The 21,812-nt window shown below is 44.5% G+C and overlaps 1 protein-coding gene across 1 annotated transcript in view; it reads left to right on the top strand.

Moving 5' to 3' along the window:
- Positions 1-21,812, top strand: part of LOC120993403 — a 140,422-nt gene that overhangs the window by 54,311 nt on the left and 64,299 nt on the right. The window contains exon 6 of the mRNA XM_040421909.1: positions 13,413-13,542. Coding sequence (XP_040277843.1) covers positions 13,413-13,542 — 130 coding nt within the window. The remainder of the gene's footprint in view (positions 1-13,412; positions 13,543-21,812) is intronic.

Below are 21,812 nucleotides of genomic sequence, written 5' to 3'. Positions count from 1 at the left end.
TTTAAAATAGACGTATGAGTGCTGCCAGCATTGCTGCAGAGGTTAAAGGGGTCAGCCTGTCAGTGCTCAGACCATACGCCGCACAATACATCAAATTGGTCTGCATGGCTGTCATCCCAGAAGGAAGCCTCTTCTAAAGATGATGCAAAGGAAAGCCCTCAAAAAGTTTGCTGAACACAAGCAGACTAAGGACATGGATTACTGGAACCATGTCCTGTGGTCTGATGAGACCAAGATAAACTTATTTGGTTCAGATGGTGTCAAGCGTGAGTGGCGGCAACAAAGTGAGGAGTACAAAGACAATTGTGTCTTGACTACAGTCAAGCATGGTGGTGGGAGTGTCATGGTTTGGGGCTGCATGAGTGCTGCCAGCTGTGTGGAGCCACAGGTCATTGAGGGAACAATGAATGCCAACATGTAATGTGACATACTGAAGCAGAGCATGATTCCCTCCCTTTTCGAACTGGGCTGCAGGGCAGTATTCCAATGTGATAACGACCCCAAACACCCCTCCAAGATGACCACTGAGGGTAAAGGTGCTGGACTGGCCAAGCATGTCTCCAGACCTAAACCCTATTGAGCATCTGTGGGGCATCCTCCCTCAAACGGAAGGTGGAGGAGCGCAAGGTCTCTACACCAGCTCCGTGATGTCGTCATGGAGAAGTGGAAGAGGATTCCAGTAGCAACCTGTGCAGCTCTAGTGAACTCCATGCCCGAGAGAGTTAAGGCAGTGCTGGAAAATAATGGTGGCCGCACCAAATATTGACACTTTGAACACAATTTGGCCATTTTCACTTAGGGGTGTTCTCACTTTTGTTGCCAGCGGTTTAAACATTATTGACTGTATGTTGAGTTATTTTGAGTGCACACCACATTTACACTGTTATATAAGCTGTTAGGGATGAGCGAATTTCATATTTTGAAGTTCGTGTGCGGGTTCGTATTGTGAGATTTACTGAATTGCATTATGGATTCCGTTACCACAGACCATAACGCAATTCCCTGATGGAATGCATAATAGAATGCCTTTAGAGGCATTCCATTATTCATTCCGTCATAATAGAAGTCTATGGCCTGCTATCACGGTCCCTCAGGTGACTGATGTCAGGAAATCAAGGAGATTGGCTGAGCGTGGAGGAATCTAACAGCCTCCTTGATTTCTCTTGATTCAGTGTTGATAGGGTTAATAGCCACTTCCCTTTTCTCAGTTGTTGCTCAGTGGTTATCACTTCTACCCTTTATAGTCTGACCCCACCCTTCTGATAGCTTCATTTGGTTTTGGCTGAGCTGGTGTGAGTTTGTCTCTGGTGTTCCTGCTCGTCCGTCTCTACAGAAGTTAAGTGTTGCGTTTGTTTGTGTTTATTATATTCCCTGTTGTTTGTATCTGGGCCTGAGACAGAAACTTTGATTCGTCCATCTGGGGAGGAATGGGTTGTCTCTGGTCCTAACCTTTTTCCAGGGCCTTATAGGGATATAAAGGCCTAGGTATCCTGCATATGAATATTGCTACCTTCAGGGTCTATTCATATTGATAGATACATATTGATAGTTAGTTAGGGCCCGGATTAGGGTTGGTTAGGAGGTGACCTGTTTCTTCCCTAGTTTCCAGGCCCACTGTTCCCCTTCCTTCCTGTGTTCAGTGTGGAGTTTTCCCATCACACTGATCGTGACATTATCTACCGCCATAAAAACCGCCATTTTGTTCAGGTCAGTGCAGCTATGGAACCTATGTCTGTACTGGTCGAACAGCTGCAGGGACTGTCTTTGGAGGTAGCTGACCTCCACACGACAGTCTTACGGATTCATAGACCACAGGCGGCTGGTTCAGATGGTGGGTACCAGGCCTACCCTGAACCTAAGGTTGCCCTCCCAGACAGATTTTCTGGGGGTAGTGACAATTTCATTTGGTTCAGGGAATCGTGTAAATTGTACTTTAAGCTGCGTCCATACTCTTCTGGGGATAAGTGTCAACGTGTAGGTATGATAATTTCTTTACTTAAGGGCTTGTTCACTCGAACGTGTGAAGCCCGTGCCCATGCTGTGGACCGCAAATTGCGGTCCGCAATGCACGGGCACCTTCTGTGGGGCAGGCGCATGGGGATCGCAGACCCATTCAAGTGGAAATGAATGGGTCTGCATCCGTGATGCAGAATGACAACGGAACAATGCCCCTGTATTGCGGATCCGCAAATGCGGTAGGCAATACGGGAACGGGACACCAACGGTCGTGTGAACAAGCCCTAAGGATGATGCACAGTCTTGGGCTTTTTCTCTGCCGACCGGATCACCATCCCTCTAGTTGGTAGATGAGTTTTTTAGGGCCTTGGGTCTTATTTATGATGACCCGGATTGGATCTCTTAGGCTGAGACCAAGTTACGTGATTTACGGCAGGGAGAATGCTCTGCGGAAATCTATTGCTCTGAATTTAGGAGATGGGCTACAGATACGGAGTGAAATGATCCTGCTCTCCATAGCCACTTCTGTCAGGGTCTATCTGAGAGGCTGCAGGATGCGTTGGCCTTTCATGAAAAACCTGAGTCATTGGAAGCAGCTATGTCCCTTTTTGTACGTCTGGATAGATGCCTGAGGGGGAGATCTAAGGGTTCTCACCCTCAGGATGTACTGTCAAATAAGGTGGCGGCTTCCTTTGACACTTATAGTAAAGAGACACCTGTGGTTACGCCTTGTGAGGAGCCTATGCAGTTGCGGGGAGCAACTCCTGGGACTGCTGGTAAGAGCTCTGGTCATATTCAGGGAGTCTGTTTTTGTTGTGGAAAGAAGGGACATTTCGTGAATATTTGTCAGTACATTCAGCATCAAGATGTAAACAAAAAAAAAGCACTTAATCTCCAAATTACTATCGGTGGTGTGGGTTTGGAGCAAGAAAACTTACTTTTGTCATTTACTGGTAGTAGCCGATTTCTCCTGTCTGCCGAGGTGGCGCAAGAGTCCAAAACTGTTGAAATCGAGGTATTTATCGACAGTGGGGCTGGGGTTAACCTGATAGATGGACAGTTTGTTCGTATTCATGGGTTGACTACTAGTGCACTAGAGAAAAGCATTTATGTCTTTGCAATTGATTCTGCACCTCTTACCCAAAAATGCCTGTCGCAGGTGGTAAATGACATCCATTTAAGAGTGGGTGATTTCCATCAGGAATCTATCTCGTGTTATGTGTTGGACTGTCTGCCTGCTCCGATGGTTTTGGGCTTACCATGGTTAAGCAGACATAACCCTACCATCGACTGGCAAGCGAGACAGATTCTCGATTGGAGTGATTTTTGCATGGACAACTGTCTTAATGCGTCTTTCTCTGTGATCACCACTAAAACTATTCCCTCGTTTATTCCAAATTTTCTGATGTGTTTTCTGAGAGTGGTAACCAGGGGTTACCTCCACATCGGGAGTATGATTGTCCCCTCAATCTTATTCCTGGAGCTAAACTGCCCAAATCTCAGTTGTATAGTGTTTCGGAGCCCGAAAGAAAGGCTATGTGAGAGTATATCACCGAGAGCTTGGCAAAGGGTCATATCAGACCATCCAAATCCCCAGTGACGGCTGGGTTTTTCTTTGTAAAAAAAAAAAAAAGATGGTAACCTTAGACCATGTCTGGACTTCCGTGAGCTCAACTGTATTTCCGTCCGTGATCCGTTGATTTCTGATTTGTTTAGTCAGATTGTCGGTGCCAAGGTGTTCTCTAAATGGAATCTGAGGGGGGGCATATAATCTGGAAAGGATCATGGAAGGGGAGGACCGCTTTTAATACCCCTGAGGGTCATTTTGACCCTTTAAACCTGGTCATGCATGCCCTTTGGATTAGACAACGCTCCAGCGCTTTTTAAACACTTTATCAATGACCTCTTTCATCATCTGGTGGGGAGATTTGTTGTTGTATATCTGGATGACATACTAATTTATTTTCCAGACATGGAGACTCATAAGGATCATGTGAGACAGGTGTTACAGATCCTAAGAGAGAATAAATTATATGCAAAGATGGAAAAATGTGTTTTTGCTCTTCAGGAAGTGCAATTCCTAGGTTACCTGCTCTCATCCTCAAGTTTTCGTATGGATCCCGAGAAAGTCTGTGCGGTGTTGGACTGAGATCGACCCGAAAATCTGAAAGAGCTTATGCATTTTTTGGGATTCATCAACTACTACCGTAAATGAATCTTGAACTATTCAACTGTGGTTAAACCTTTAACAGACATGACTAGGAAGGGGGTCGATTTCTCTGTTTGGTCTGAGGCGGCATTACAAGCCTTTTCTGCTTTTAAGGAATGTTTTGCTTCAGCCCCTATTCTGGTGCAACCGGATGTGTCTCAGCCATTCATTGTAGAGGTTGCCGCATCCGAGGTAGGGGTGGGAGCAGTTTAGTCGCAAGGTCCTTCACCTAGTAAATGGCGCCCATGTGATTTTTTTCTCTAAAAAACTCTCGACTGCTGAAAGAAATTATGACGTGGGTAATAGGGAATTGCTGGCCATTAAGTTGGCTTTTGAGGAATGGCACCATTGGTTGGAAGGAGCAATTCATCCTATTACGGTAATTACTGATCACGAAAATCTGGCTTACCTTGAGTCGGCTAAATGACTGAATCCAAGCCAGGCCAGGTGGTCGCTGTTTTTCACCAGATTTAACTTCATTGTCACCTACCGCCCTGGGGTTAAGAACGTCAAGGCGGATGCTTTGTCGCGCAGCTTTCCTGGGGGGGTGATTCTAAAGATCTTAGTCCTATTTTGTCTGAAGGGGTAGTCATATCTTCCCTATATCCTGATCTTGAGGCTAAGCTGTTGGAGGCCCATGTGGATGCACCGGACTCTTGTCCTCCGGGGAAATTGTTTGTTTCTTCAGACTTACGTCATAAGGTATTTGAGGAACATCACTGTACTGTCTTGGCTGGACACCCCGGGAGTAGATCCACTGTCGATCTCATCTCGCACAGATTTTGGTGGCCGGGGCCGAGTAAGTGTGTGGAGGATTATGTGTCAGCCTGTTGTACCTGTGCTCGTGCTAAGGTGACACATACTCTGCCTTCTCGATCTCTTCTTCCGTTACCCATCCAGTCCAGACCTTGGACGCATTTGTCTATGGACTTTATCACAGATTTACTGAATTCTTTCGGAAAAAAACTGATCCTGGTGGTAGTTGATCGGATTAGCAAAATGGCGCATTTTATAGCATTGCATGCTCTACCTAATGCCAAAACTTTTGCCAAGGTGTTTGTCGATAACATCATGAAACTACATGGCATTCCCTCTGAAGTGGTGTCTGATCTGGGGACTCAGTTTGTTTTCAGATTCTGGAAAGCGTTCTGTACTCGACTGGAGGTACAATTGTCCTTTTCTTCGGCTTTTCATCCTCAGTCGAATAAACAGACGGAGCGCACCAATCAGAATCTGGAGACTAATTTGAGATGTTTTGTGTCGGAGTGGTCTTCATTCTTGTCGTTAGCTGAGTTTGCAATTAATAACCGTAGACAGGAGTCCACTGATAAGTCGCCGTTTTTTGGGGCATGAGGATTCCATCTGCAGTTTGGCACATTTTCTCGTTCTCAAACTTCCGGTATTCCTGCGGAGGAACAATTTTCCTCTTCTTTGTCTTCGATTTGGTGGAAAATTCAAAATAACCTGAAAAAGATGGGCAACAGGTATAAGCTTGTGGCTGACAGGAGACCTATGAATGGTCTGGACCTGAGAGTGGGTGATTTTGTGTGGCTGTCCACAAGAAACATTAAGCTTAAGGTATCTTCTTGGAAGTTGGGCCCAAGATTTATTGGTCCATATAAAATCACTTCCATTGTTAACCCTGTAGCCTTCCGTCTTAAACTTCCTCAGGCTTTTAAAATTCATAACGTATTTCATAAGTCGTTGTCGAAGAAATGTGTCGAATCTGTTGAGCCATCCTCTTTGCCTCCCGCTCCTGTCATGGTGGACGGTAATGTAGAATTTCAAACCAGCAGGATTGTGGACTCCCGAGTTCTCCGTAGATCCCTCCTGTATATCGTCCACTGGAAGGGTTACGGACCAGAGGAGAGGATGTGGGTTCCAGCGGCCGATGTTAATGCGAATTGTCTGGTGAAGGCCTTTCACAGAGCCTATTCTGATAAAGTCGGTCCTGGGTGCCTGGAGGTCACCCATAGAAGGGGGGGGGGGGGGTACTGTCACGGTCCCTCAGGTGACTGATGTCAGGAAAACAAGGAGATTGGCTGAGCGTGGAGGAATCTAGCAGCCTCCTTGATTTCTCTTGATTCAGTGTTGATAGGATTAATGACCACTTCCCTTTTCTCAGCTGTTGCTCAGTGGTCATCACTTCTACACTTTATAGTCTGACCCCACCCTTCTGACTATGCGGTAGATATCTTCATTTGGGTTTGGCTGAGCTGGAGTGAGTTTGTCTCTGGTGTTCCTGCTCGTCCGTCTCTACAGAAGTTAAGTGTCGTGTTTGTTTGGGTTTGTTATATTAAGTGTTGTTTGTATCTGGGCCTGAGAAAGAGATTTCCATTCGTCCATCTAGGGAGGAATGGGTTGTCTCTGGTCCTAACCTCATTCTAGGGCCTTATAGGGATATAAAGGCCTAGGTATCCTGCTTATGAATATTGCTACCTTCAGGGTCTATTCATATTGATAGATAGTTAGGGCCCGGATTAGGGTTGGTTAGGAGGTGACCTGTTTCTTCCCTAGTTAGTTTCCAGGCCTAGTTACTGTTCCCCTTCCCTCCTGTGTTCAGTGTGGAGTTTTTCCCCCACACTGATCATGACACCTGCATAACGGATCCATCCGGTTCACGTTATGCAGGAGAGGACTTATATGTTTACAAAGATGTTAGGGGTGTACTCACTTTTGTGAGATACTGTATGTATATATTATATCAGCAGTTCTTTGTTTAATGACTTAAGGAACTCCGCCGTACATAAGGACCTCCCAAACATGGTGACCTCCCAAACAGGCACCATGGCCGCGGGGTTTCTGCTATTTTAAATAGCAGAGACCCGCGGCACATGTATGCGATCAGCCAAAAGACTGATCGCATACATTTTACTCTTCAGATGCCGTGGTCAAATGTGACCATGGCATATGATCAGTCCAGAAGCGGAAGTCGCGATGAGATCGGGGAACCTGTTATATATATGAAATAGCTTGAATCCTCAAGCAGGCTTCGGAGCTTATTTTAGACTATGCCAATACAGGCCACTAGGTGACAGCATTGTATTGGTATGGTGCAGAGATGCCAAACCTGCGGCCCTCCAGCTGTTGTAAAACTACAACTCCCACCATGCACTGTTGTAGGCTGACAGCAGTAGGCTCTCTGGGCATGCTGGGAGTTGTAGTTTTGCAACAGCAGGAGGGGGTTGAGCATCCCTGGTATAGTGCAAATGAAGTCTTCAATGATGGCTATATAGCCATCAATGAACACAATGGACAATCTAATGATTGCCAGTTATTGTCACCCAAGGTGACTTAAAAAAAAAGTAAAAAAAAAAAAAAAAAAGTACAAAAAGTTTGCAAATATATATATTAATGGCATACGGCAAATCGTGTAACGGGGGAAAAAAAAAAAAAAAAAAAGCCAATTTGCCATTTTTTGTCACTTGAACTACCCAATAACCAACACCTCCAATCTCATCTCATTGATTGGACTCCAGTTTGTTGACACCTCACTCCAATTAGCTCTTGGAGATATCATTAGTCTAGGGGTTCACATACTTTTTCCACCTGCACTGTGAATGTTTACATTGTGTGTTCAATAAAAACATGGTAACATTTAATTCTTTGTGTGTTATTAGTTTAAGCAGACTGTGATTGTCTATTGTTGTGACTTAGATGAAGATCAGATCACATTTTATGACCAATTTGTGCAGAAATCCATCTAATTCCAAAGGGTTCACATACTTTTTCTTGCAACTGTATATTTTTAGCGCAACCTGTGCTAAATAGCTTGCAATTGTTTGGCCGCTGCAGAGAGCGACATTATCTGCTCTACATCTCCTGTGTAACGTGTGCGCAGCCTAAAAATATCTGTGACATCCAGTGTACATTTTCCGTAGACAGTGTACGCTGCGGACAGTTACATGACCTGTGCTACATCTCCTGTATAATGTTTGCTCATCCTAAAAATATCTGTGACATCCAGTGTACTTTTTCTGTAGACGCTGCGGACAGCGACATTATCTGCGCTATATCTCCTGTTTAACGTGTGCGCAGACGAAAAATATCTGTGAAATCCAGTGTACTTTTTCTGTAAACTGTGTCCGCTGCGGACAGTTACATTATCTACGCTGCATCTCCTGTATAACGTTTGCACATTCTAAAAATATCTGTGACATCCAGTGTACTTTATCCATAGACGCTGCGGACAGTGACATTACCTGCGCTACATCTCCTGTATAACATTTCCACATCCCAAATATCTGTTACATTGACTGTAATTTTTTCTTAGCCGCTGGTGGCAGCAGCGACATTACCTGCGCTACATCTCCTGTATAACGTTAGCCGCTGGTGACAGCAACGACATTACCTGTGCTACATCTCCTGTATAACGTTAACCGCTGGTGACAGCAGTGACATTACTTGCGCTACATCTTCTGTATAACGTTAGCCGCTGGTGACTGCAGTGACAGTACCTTTGCGCATCCCAAATAGCTGTGACATTCCCTGTAAGTTTTTTTTAGCAACTGGTGACAGCGACATTACCTGTGCTACATCTCCTGTATAACGTTTGCACATCCTAAATATCCGTGACATTTAGTTCAATTTATTTGCGCATACACTTACAAAACCTGCGCTACTGTACGTGTGACATACTTGCAAGCATATATACCATTTAATATGCAGAAGGTGAGCAGTAAGGGACGGGGAAGTGGCCGTGCTGCTGATGGTGCACGCAGAGACCGTGGCCCTGTGCAGCACGATACCTAGCTTCATGTCCCAGTTTACAGGGCGGCGCAGGACACCACTCTTGAAGTCAAACCAGTGCGACCAGGTGGTCGGTTGGATTGCAGCAGATAATGCTTCCAGTCGGTTAAGCACCACCCTGTCTTCCACAAAGTCCATTCTCAGTAGCCAAGAGTCTGGTCAACAGAATCCTCACCCTGATCCTCCTTCCTCCCACCATGGAGAGTCTTTGCAAACAAGTGATCCCACACTCAGATATTCAGAGGAGCTTTTTTCATGGTCATTGCTTGATTTGGGCCTCTCACCAAGCCCGCTTGAAGAGGGACATGAGGAGATCTTGTACACTGATTCCCAAACTCTTGAGCATCCACAGTCAGAAGAAGATGACAGTGGGGAATGCCAATTAGTGTTTCTCGAGGTGGATGATGATGATGAGACACATTTGCCAATAAGTCAATGGCAATTAGTGTCTCAAGAGGTTGATGATTGAGACAGTTGTCAATAAGTGAGGTTGTTGTTAGATCAACAAGTCAGGAGGATGACCAGAGTGAGGAAGTGGAAGAGGAGGTGGTGGACGATTAAATCACTGACCCAACCAGTGAAGCTGGCAAGCCGAGTGAGGACAGCAGTACAGAGGGGGAGGGATCCGCAGCACCGCAACAGGCTGAAAGAGGCAGTGGGGTGGCAAAATGGAGAAGGCAGGCCACACCAAACAGGCCCGCAGTCTTCCGCAGTCTGGCGCTTTTTTGAGGAAAGAGCGAACGATAAAAGAATTGTCATTTGCAACCTGTGGCGTACCAAAATGAGCAGGGGCGTGAACACTAACAACCTCACCACCACCAGCATGATCCGCCACATGGCATCAAAGCACCTTAATGGGTGGGCTGAACGTCTGGGTCCCTAATCAGTGTCTGCGGGTCACACCACTGCCTCCTCTTCCCCTGTTATGTGCTGGCCAATCCCCTGTCCAAGACGCAGGCCCATATGCCTCCCGCCCTGCACCTGGACCTTCACAAGCACCATCAGCTAGCACATCTACTTCTGTGTCTCAGTGCAGCATACAGATGTCCATACCCCAGGCCTTTGAATGAAAGCACAAATACCCAGCCACCCACCCACAGGCCATAGCACTAAATGCGCACCTTTCAAAATTGCTGGCCCTGGAAATGTTGCCATTTAGGCTTGTGGACACTAAGGCTTTCCGCAGCCTGATGGTGGCGACTGTCCATCGTTACTCAGTCCCCAGCTGCCACTATTTTTCCCGGTGTGCCGTCCCCGCCTCACACCAGCATGTGTCCCGTAACATCACCCCTGCCCTGACCAACGCAGTTATTGGGAAGGTCCACTTAACGACTGACACATGGACAAGTGCTTTTGGCCAGGGACGCTACATTTCCCTGACGGCACACTGGGTGAACGGTGTGGAGGCCGAGAGCGAGTCGTACCCTGGAATGGCACAGGTGCTACCGACGCCAAGGATTGCGGGCCCTACTTTCATCAAGATTTCTGCCACCACCTACATTAGTGGCTGCAACCCTCCCTTCTCCTCCTCCACTTCCACCTCTGAATTCTCATCTTGCAGCACCGGTCAGCCATCAGTCAGTAGCTGGACGCTGTGCAGCACTGCAGTGGGGAAGCGGCAACAGGCCGTGCTGAAACTAATTTGCTTAGGTGACAAACAGCACACCATCGCAGAGCTGTGGCAGGTGTGACACAGTGAGGGGTTGTGGCTGGCAAGGCAGGTATTTTCCTCCAAGCATGTGCGGCTGGGCTGGTTTCCAGCCAGGTGAGGTCAAATACTGGACCGGAGTTTAAGTGCCGGTCCAGGTTTTGGCAGCACCTGGCTGTCCTTAAATAGGCAGCTGGGCTCACCAGAGATGTCTCTGTTTTTGGGATCTGAGGCTTTGTGCCATGCTGGAGGGCTGAGAGCCGCATGCTTGGGAAACATGCCCCCTAAAGCCTGCTGTGGACTACTGGAGGCAGAACTGCCAGCAAGGTGACTTGTGTTATATGAACTTTCCATTGTTTGTGAATTAACACCAAGACTGCAAAGTTACGTGCGGTTTTGTGCAATTGCCTCAAGTGTGAATAAACACTGACGTTTTGAGTTAAGAACCTGTATTTTGCCTCTGTACTGCGCCCGCTTACCCCATCTACCAGAGCAAATCCCCACACAGGGTATAAGGGACCAGATTGAGCTGTGGCTCTCGCCACTAAACCTATAACCAGGCAGGGTTGTGTCTGATAATGGCTGTAACTTGGTGGTCTCATGCACCCCTTCCACCACAAAAAAGTTCTGTATGGTTCAATTTTCCTTTTCTCGTCATCCTCCTCCTCCATCATATCAACATGCGTCTTAGGCTGCCATCGCTCCTATTGTTTTAGAGGGTCAGCTCAGCAGCAGACCCTCAACCATAATTTTTTCGATGGTCAGCTCAGCAGTAGGCTCTCGCCCATAATTTTTACCATGGTCAAATCAGCAGCAGGCCCTCACCCCTAATGTTTTAGATGGTCAGATCAGCATCAGGCACTCACTCCTAATGTTTTAGAGAGTCAGCTCGGCAGCAGACCCTCACCCCTAATGTTTTAGATGGTCAGCTCAGCAGCAGGCCCTCGCCCATAATGTTTTAGAGGGTCAGCTCAGCAGCAGGCCCTCGCCCATAATGTTTTAGATGGTCAGCTCAGCAGCAGGCCCTCGCCCATAATGTTTTAGATGGTCAGCTCGGCCGCAGACCCTCACCCATAATGTTTTAGATGGTCAGCTCAGCAGCAGGCCCTCACACCTAATGTTTTAGATGGTCAGATCAGCAGCAGGCCCTCGCCCATAATGTTTTAGATGGTCAGCTCAGCAGCAGGCCCTCGCCCATAATGTTTTAGATGGTCAGCTTGGCCGCAGACCCTCACCCATAATGTTTTAGATGGTCAGCTCAGCAGCAGGCCCTCACACCTAATGTTTTAGATGGTCAGATCAGCAGCAGGCCCTCGCCCATAATGTTTTAGATGGTCAGATCAGCAGCAGGCCCTCGCCCATAATGTTTTAGATGGTCAGATCAGCAGCAGGCACTCGCCCCTAATGTTTTAGATGGTCAGCTCAGCAGCAGACCATCACCCCTAATGTTTTAGATGGTAGGATCAGCAGCAGGCCCTCGCCTTTAATGTTTTAGATGGTCAGCTTGGCCGCAGACCCTCACCCATAATGTTTTAGATGGTCAGCTCAGCAGCAGGCCCTCACACCTAATGTTTTAGATGGTCAGATCAGCAGCAGGCCCTCGCCCATAATGTTTTAGATGGTCAGATCAGCAGCAGGCCCTCGCCCATAATGTTTTAGATGGTCAGATCAGCAGCAGGCACTCGCCCCTAATGTTTTAGATGGTCAGCTCAGCAGCAGACCATCACCCCTAATGTTTTAGATGGTAGGATCAGCAGCAGGCCCTCGCCTTTAATGTTTTAGGCCCTCCTTTATGTGATATATAAAGGAGGAAGAGTGCCTCTTCCTTGTAATTTTTGGCAGCACTTGCACTTTATATACAAGTAAATATACAGGAAAGAATGTTTCCTAACAATTTTTCCTCTAAAATCGATTCTATCTTCTGTTTGGTGCGTATTATTGTCAGTCTGTAAAATTGGCGTACTACTCTGACAACATCGTTCCCAGCAGCGACCTGGGAGTCCAAGATGCATCCAGACATCCTCCCCATGCTTTTCCGGAACTATTTCAGTGGTGTTTCCATAAATTTCTGACCTTTACATGTGAACCAGACACCCTCCCCTCTTCAGAGCAGGGGGTGCCTGGTTTAATGCTCGGGTTCTCTCATTGACAGTCATTGTGCTCGGTAGAGCACCCGAGCATCCCGAGGTGTTCTACTCGAGCACCAGAGCACTTTGGTGCTCGAGCAACACTAATAATAGTATATCATGGTGATGCAGCAAACTCTGGAGCTGGGCCCTCACTGTGACTTGAGAGTGCCAGCTGTATTATACAACAAGCACCCAGCCATCACTGCTGGGATTGGCGATAACTACAATCCTGGCACTTTAACCCCTCAGATGGTGCAGTCAATAGTTAGACAGAGGGAAGGAGCCCCTTCTGTCCTCTAATCAGCAACCCACAAATGCAGTTACTGAAGGGCCCAGGCCTGCCACATCCTGGCTGTTAATACATCCAGCATGATGTATATGTGCTTGTCAGAATGACTATGTACGGTAATGCAATAGTATTATAGTGCATTGTACAAGTAATGAAAATATTGCATGTTGAAGTAGCCTAAGGGGACTAAAAATTATTAAGAAGTTCAATAAAGTTTTTTTAAATAATAATAAAAAACTAACATATGTATGAGTAACATGAGTATGTGGCTGTACAGATAAACCAAATAACATTTCAAAAAATGTTGGGCAGATTCTCAGACCCAAATTGAAGACCCAAGTATATGGTCGAACCCATTTGCAACAAGTTTTTTTGGATACCTAATGTTCAGTACTTTGATATGATTGACATTTGAATTTATTTTTGATCCAGGGGAGCAAGTGAAAACTGAACATGGCAAGAGCTGGGCATACGTGAATGAGTATACCAGCCTAGAAGAACCACCCTCTCTCAAGTACTCTTCTTTACCTACATCATGTTCCTCTGTCTTCTATCACGATGGGTAAATTAACAGTAGTAGTAACTAGTTGTCTATTAAATATAATTGTTGTAATTGCCACAGCATCTATAGGGTATTGTAGTCTAGTTGGTACATCTTGAGCATATCTATATGAAGATTTAACATTGTATACTTGGTGCAGTTTTCATTTCAGTAATATTTCAGAAAATATCTTGTGGGCCACACATCAGTAGGTAACCTTGGCTCTCCTTCAAACAAGAATGCTTGACTGATGGGACTTTTGTCATAATGCACTCCCTGTATTTACTTTTCAGAAGGAGTATATAGAGCAACCTTTATTTACAACATCACTGTCTCTACATGAGATAAAATATATTTTTCCACACTGGGTTTTTCAGTTCCATTGTAATTGTTGAGGAGATTAGTATCATTGGAACAGTTTCCCATGATAGATATAACTTCAAGAGTTCAGCTTGGGCCACGCTTCCCTCAGTGCTGCCTGGCAAGGGGTATCTTCTCCATTCAGACCAGACAGTCATGATGATTTCTTTCAGCCATGTCTTGTCTCTACAGAGTTTGACAAACAGACATCTTAGTTTCCTACTTTTCCATCATCCTTCCACCTTCTCAACAACCTAATACTGTGGCCACTGTGCTCCCCAATACCATACTGCTGAAATAGATAATCCTGCTGAATATATTAGTACCCTACGCAAAAAGTGCCCTCTTTAATAAATATTGGAACACAATGTCCTAAAAAATAACTGCGCCCAGCAAATAGTGTCGCTCACACTAATAGTGTAAACATAATGTCTCCCAAAAATTATTGTGCTAAGCTTATACTGTGCCAGGGTGCCCCCCACAGTAATACTACTGCCCAAAGTCCCACCAATAGAAATAATTATCTGCCAATTATCTTAATGTTAACAGTGCCCCCAATAGTAATAATGCCCCCTAGTTATCATGTTCCCTGCAGTCCCCCAGTAGTAATAATTCTCCTTATAATGTCAGTATAAAATTGCCCCCTTATAATGTGCGCCAGTGCAAAAAATAGCACCTTATAATGTGTGCCAGTAAAAAAAAAAAAAAAATTACCTTGCATGATGCATGCAGTCCTGGAACAGCCTTTCGAGGGTGTATATCTTTGCTCAAGGTGTGAGCAAATTACCCGTTTGGAATCGCAAATTGAGTCTCTAAATGGGCAAGTTGAAACACTGAGAGACATTGACATTTTGCAAAAGAGTTTGCTTCTCACAGAGCAAGCACTCTTTGGGGTAGATGAGGGGGAGGGTGACAGAGAGGAGGCTGAGGAAAGTGAGGTAGCTAGCTGGGTAACAGTTAGAAAGCGGGGTAGAGGGAAGAGTGCCTGGGAGTCTAGCCCTGATCTGACACACCCCAACAAATTTGCACGTTTGGCAGATGAGTGGGAAGTCAGTCCAGGGATGGCACTGCTGCAGCCGGACACTTCCTCTGCCAGTCAGGGGAATGTCAGCTCCAGTAAGCAGGGAACCAGGAGAGCAGGGCAGGCCAGACAGGTGCTGGTAGTGGGAGACTCCATTATTAGGGGAACAGATAGGGCAATCTGTCACAAAGACCGTGATCGCCAAACAGTGTGCTGTCTTCCTGGTGCTAGAGTTCGACACATCGCGGATCGGGTTGACAGATTACTAGGAGGGGCTGGAGAAGATCCAGTGGTCATGGTCCATATCGGAACCAATGACAAAGTTAGAGGTAGGTGGAGAGTCCTTAAAAATGATTTCAGGGATTTTAGGTCAAAAGCTTAGGGCAAGGACCTCAAAGGTAATATTTTCCGAAATACTACCTGTACCACGGGCCCCACAAGAAAGGCAGCGGGAGGTTAACAAGTGGCTCAAGAACTGGTGTAAGAAAAGAGGGGTTTGGGTTCCTGGAGAACTGGGCTGACTTCTCTATCGGCTACAGGCTCTATCGTAGGGACGGGCTGCACCTCAATGGGGAAGGGGCAGCTGTGTTGGGGAGAAAGATGGCTAGAAGGTTGGAGAAGTGTTTAAACTAGGGACTGGGGGGGAGGGAAATTACACTATAGGAGGGGAAGATAGTGCAGATAGAGACCGGGGGCAAGGTAGTGGGACTGGGGGAGGAATGGAAGGAGGGACTAGAACAGTTTAGAAGGAAAGATGTAGGGTAAAAAATATACATAAACCTCTTAATTGTATACTATGCCAGAAGCCTGACTAATAAAACTGGGGAACTGGAATTAGTGATGTGTGAGGAGGACTATGACATAGTGGGAATAACAGAAACATAGCTGAATGATAGCTATGACTGGGCAGTTAATGTACAAGGTTACAGTCTGTTTAGAAAGGCAAATGTAGTAATAGAGTAATGAGCGAGCACTCATACACTTGGCAACCAAATTGACATGTGCAGAAAATATTTATTATATCCCCATAAAATACAAGTAATAAAATTTATAAGAACAATGTAGCAATAATATACAACATTACAGTCACATATTGTGGTAGATATGATCAACACTATATTCATATGACTCAATAGTGTCGATAAATTCAATATATATCACACCAAGAAACTTCAAGTATATGCTGTTATTTGGGAAGAGGGGGTATTATCTTCTAGCGCTCTATCCCAATTTGGGAAACTGAATGTCACTGAAAATGTTGTAGGTGTATTCACTGGGAGCGCAATATGTTCATAAAGTGTCCACAGGAATCCTGATAATGTGAAAAGTCTCTTATAGCTGATCCTTTTAAGCTCGATATGAGCTTTGGATTGGAGAAAACTTTAAATCGATGTTTGGCTTACCGTCTAGCGTCTGCTGTCTCCCTATTGCTTTTGGCTCACTAGCAAGTAGTTAAGGTATGGTGCTGCAAGCTCATATAGAGGGAATCACCCCAACCTACCACTGTTTAGAAAGGATCGTCAAAACCGGAGAGGGGGGGGGGGGATGCCTTTATGTAAAGTCCTGTGTAAAGCCCACACTCCGGGAATATATAAGTGAGGGATATGAACATGTGGAGTCACTGTGGGTAGAGATACATGGAGCTAAAATACTAATAGGAGTTTACTATAAACCGCCTAATATACCAGAGTCCACAGAAAATCTACTACTAAACGAGATAGACAAGGCGGCAAATCATAATAAGGTGGTTATTATGGGCGACTTCAACTACCCTGATATAGACTGGGAAACTAAAACTGGTATATCTCATAAAGGAAACAGGTTCTTGGCAATAACCAAAGATAATTACCTCTCCCAACTGGTTCAGAACCCGACTAGAGGGACGACCATACTGGACTTCGTATTAACCAATAGGCCTGACAGAACAACAGACGTGCAGGTTGGGGGACACCTGGGAAATAGTGACCATAAAGTAATAACCTTCCAATTATCATTCAAAAGAGCGTTTCTACAGGGAGGAACAAAAATTCCAAACTTCAAAAAAGCTAAATTTAGCCAACTAAGAGAGGCCATAAGCCTAACTAACTGGGACAAAGTCCTCAAAAATAAAAATAGAGCCACAAAATGGAATATCTTTTAAAGCATCCTAAAATCTCATTGTGAGAGGTACATACCGTATGGGAATAAAAGGTTAAGGAACAAAAAGAAACCAATGTGGATAAATAGAACTGTAAAGAAAGCAATAAATGACAAAAAGAAAGCATATAAATCACTAAAACAGGAGGGTAGCACGGAAGCACTGAATAACTATAAGGAAAAAAATAGAACATGTAAAAAACAAATAAAAGCGGCCAAACTAGAGACCGAGAGATTAATTGCCAAAGAGAGTAAAACTAACCCTAAAATGTTCTTCAATTATATAAATGTTAAAAAGTATAAATCTGAAGGTATCGGCCCTTTAAAGAGTAATGAGGGGGGAGTCACAGAGAGCAAAGCTGTTAAATATTTTTCTCTCTAATGTATTCACTGAGGAAAATAAACTGGCAGGTGAAATGCTGAATGTAAAAATTAATTCCCCATTAAAAGTGCCCTGTCTGACCCAGGATGAAGTACAACAGCGACGTAAAAAGATTAAAATAGACAAATCGCTAGGACCGGATGGCATACGTATCATAAGGGAATTAAGTAATGCCATAGCCAGACCCTTATTTCTGATATTTGAAGACTCTATACTGAAAGGGATGTCCCACAGGATTGGCGCATAGCAAATGTGGTGCCAATATTCAAAAAGGGTCTAAAAACAGAGCCTGGAAACTATAGGCCGGTAAGTTTAACATCTGTTGTGGGTAAACAGTTTGAAGGTTTAAAGAGATGATGCTATCTTAGAGCATCTCAACGGAAATAAGCAAATAACGCCATATCAGCATGGCTTCATGAGGGATCGGTCATGCCAAAATTTTTTATCAGTTTCTATGAGGAGGTAAGTTCTAGACTTTACAGCAGCGAATCAATGGATGTCGCATATCTGGACTTCTCCAAAGCATTTGACACTGTACCACATAAAAGGTTAGTATATAAAATGAGAATGCTCGGACTGGGAGAAAATGTCTGTATGTGGGTAAGTAACTGGCTCAATGATAGAAAACAGAGGGTGGTTATTAATGGTACACACTCAGATTGGGTCACTGTCACTAGTGGGGTACCTCAGGGGTCAGTATTGGGCCCTATTCTCTTCAATATATGTATTAATGATCTTGTAGAAGGCTTGCATAGTAAAATAAAAATTTTCGCAGATGACACTAAACTGTGTAAAGTAATTAACACTGAAGAGGACAGTATACTGCTACAGAGGGATCTGGATAGATTGGAGGCTTGGGCAGATAAGTGGCAGATGAGGTTTAACACTGACAAATGTAAAGTTATGCACATGGGAAGGAATAATGCAAGTCACCCGTACATACTAAATGGTAAAACACTCGGTGACACTGACATGGAAAAGGATCTAGGAATTTTAATAAACAGCAAACTAAGCTGCAAAAAACAGTGTCAGGCAGCTGCTGCCAAGGCCAATAAGATAATGGGTTGCATCAAAAGGGGCATAGATGCCAGTGATAAGAACATAGTCCTACCACTTTTTTACAAATCGCTAGTCAGACCACACATGGAGTACTGTGTACAGTTCTGGGCTCCTGTGAACAAGGCAGACATAGCAGAGCTAGAGAGGGTCCAGAGGAGGGCAACTAAAGTAATAACTGGAATGGGGCAACTACAGTACCCTGAAAGATTATCAAAATTAGGGTTATTCACTTTAGAAAAAAGACGACTGAGGGGAAATCTAATTACTATGTATAAATATATCAGGGGTCAGTACAGAGATCTATCCCATCATCTATTTATCCCCAGGACTGTGACGAGGGGACATCCTCTGCGTCTGGAGGAAAGAAGGTTTGTTCTTTACGGTAAGAGCAGTGAGACTATGGAACTCTCTGGGTGAGGAGGTGGTGATGGTGAGTACAATAAAGGAATTCAAGAGGGGCCTGGATGTATTTCTGGAGTGTAATAATATTACAGGCTATAGCTACTAGAGAGGGGTCGTTGATCCAGGGAGTTATTCTGATTGCCTGATTGGAGTCGGGAAGAAATATTTTACCTCTGTTTTTTTTTTTGCCTTCCTCTGGATCAACTTGCAGGATGACAGGCCGAACTAGATGGACAAATGTCTTTTTTCGGCCTTATGTACTATGTTACTATGTTACTACCTTTCAGATCAGACCCCTATTTCAGACCTCAGATCACAATCCCATATCCGACCTCAAGTCAGGCCCCCATATCAGACCTAAAATATAGCCCCCATATCAGACCTAAAATATAACCCCCATATCAGACCTCAAATCAGATCCTCATGTTAGAGCCTGAGATCAGACCCCCATATTAGACCTCAAATAAGACCCCTATATCAGACCTCAAATGAGACCCCCATATCAGACCTCAAATCAGAGTACCATATAAGATCTCAAATCAGATCCTCATATTAGATCCTGAAATCAGACCTCAAATCATATCCTCATATTAGACCTCAAATAAGAACCCCATATCAAACCTTATCAGGCCTCAAATCAGACCCTCATATCGGATCACCATATCAGACCTTAAATCAGACCCCCATATTACACCTCAAATCAGACCCCCATATCAGACCTTAGATCAGACTCCTCGCTGGTCTTTTCTGGTCCTGCGTAGCACTGTGACCTGACTGCATACAGCATCAGGTCATAGTACACACCTACATCCTGTCGATGTATGCTGTCAGGACAGTGCAGTGAGGACTCAGAAGACCAGGGAGAAGGCGTGAGTACAGTACTTCACTTACTGCTCCCCACGCCTCTTGCATTCTAGTGAGCCCTTCCATAATGGAAGCTCTCACTGGTGTTCGCTTTATAAGATGCACTGTGTCTTATAAAGCGACAGGTACGGTAATTGGCGGTGCACCACTGGCAAGGAGGGCCCTGTGGGCCCCCTGGCTTTGGAGCCCAGTCGCAATTGTGACCAATACGACCCAGAGAGCTACACCACTGTAACTGTTAAAGGGGTTGCCTCACTTTAGCAAATGGCATTTATCTTGTAGATATCATGTAGATTAATTTTCCATCATATTATATAGTGCTCGTTACCAGGGGTTAGTGGTCGTGCTTTCACACTATAGGAAAAAGTTCTGGCTTTTATGGTGGTCAGGACAGTGGGAGGGAGCATAGGCACACATGCACAGCGGCTCCCGTCCTGGCCAGATCGTATCTGTGCTGCAATGGAAGCCGTAACCCCTGGAAAAGAGCAGTGTATAATGCAATGGAAAAATAAATCAAGCCAGCAAAGGAGGAAATATGGACAATTAAAATACATTAGTAAGTGCCTTGTATTAATTTTCTCTACATGATAAATGTCATTTCCTGAAGTCAGAGACAACCCCTTTAATCCCTTTATGACATCTGCCATACATGTACGTCTGTGGCCAGCGATAAAGTCGATTGCAGACAGTTAACCTCTCCAATGTTGTGGTCAAATATGACCACGGCATCTGAGAGCGGAAAACACAGGAGTGCTGCACTCCCAATTTTCTACTTTCCCCTTGCTAAGATCTGTGAAGTTGTTCCTTAGTAGTAATAGTCCTGAGCCTGTACAAGGCTACCAGGCCTATTAAAGGTATATTCCAACACTGGCCTGAAGGTGGCACCACCACGTTGGAATATACAGAAAAATGAAAATACATGTCATCAAAAGGTTAAGATAAATTTGTGTGATAACTGGAGTGTGTAAGCATAAGAACTACCAAAATGATAAGCGCTGCCAAAGGCTTCTTTTACTCAGACAGATATACTGCCTGTACTGAGCACTCCTCAACGATATAGCAAGTCGGTCGGCCCTTTTTTCTTTAATTTTCATGTTATAATTTTAGTGAGGCAGCATGTTTGTTTCCCCCTCTTCTAATATTCTTGGCCGCACAGCGTTTTGCTGGTGACAAAGACAATTTTTATGCCAGTATATTTTATCATATGTTGGCTGATCATTGGGCATGATTACACTTGGGAGTGAATTTCACATGGACGCTTGTTTAGCAAATGGGGCACCGTGTAAATGCGGCCTTAACCCTTTCCAGACACAGCCAGGTTTCACCTTCCTGACAGAGCCTAATTTTGCAAATGTGTCACTTTATGTGGTAATAACTTTGTAATGCTTTTACCTATCCAAGCCATTCTGAGACTGTTTTTTCATAACACATTGTACTACAATCTAGTAATAAATTTGAGTTAATGTGTTTACCCTTATTGATAAAAAAAATCTATTTTTTCATCCAAAAATTTTGAAAAATTAGCAATTTTCTCAATTTGAATTTCTCTGCTTTTAAGATAGATAATAATACCTCACAAAATAGGTAATTAACATTCACCATATGTCTACTTTATGTTGGCATCATTTTATGAATAATCATTTTATTTTTTTAGGACGTTAAAAGTCTTAGAATTTTAGGAGCATTTTTCAAGAAAATTTCCGAAAGCGACTTTTTTAGCAGCCAATTCAGTGACTTTAAAGAAGTTGTCCACTTTTTTTGATGACCTATCCTCAATATAGGTAATCAATATCAAATCAGCGGGGGTCCCTCTGTCGATCAGCTGTTTGAAGAGAAAGCAGAACCCGTACAAGTGCTGCCTTCTATTCACTGTTCACCTGTTTGCCGTCACAACTGCAGCAGTGAGCAGTGTAATTCCAAATTCTCGCCCTCATTCACTTAAATGGGTGAAGAGAATGCTGATTTTGTACGAGCGCTGCTTTCTCTTCAAACAGCTGATAAGCGTGAGTGCTGCGAGTCAACCCCAGCAACCATTGACACCCTGTGATCACATTGTGCGAGCTGTTG

This window comes from Bufo bufo, chromosome 3, assembly GCF_905171765.1.
Source record: "Bufo bufo chromosome 3, aBufBuf1.1, whole genome shotgun sequence".
Taxonomy (NCBI): domain Eukaryota; kingdom Metazoa; phylum Chordata; class Amphibia; order Anura; family Bufonidae; genus Bufo; species Bufo bufo.
Note: the sequence above shows the minus strand (reverse complement) of the source record. Positions and strands in the feature narration are given on the sequence as shown.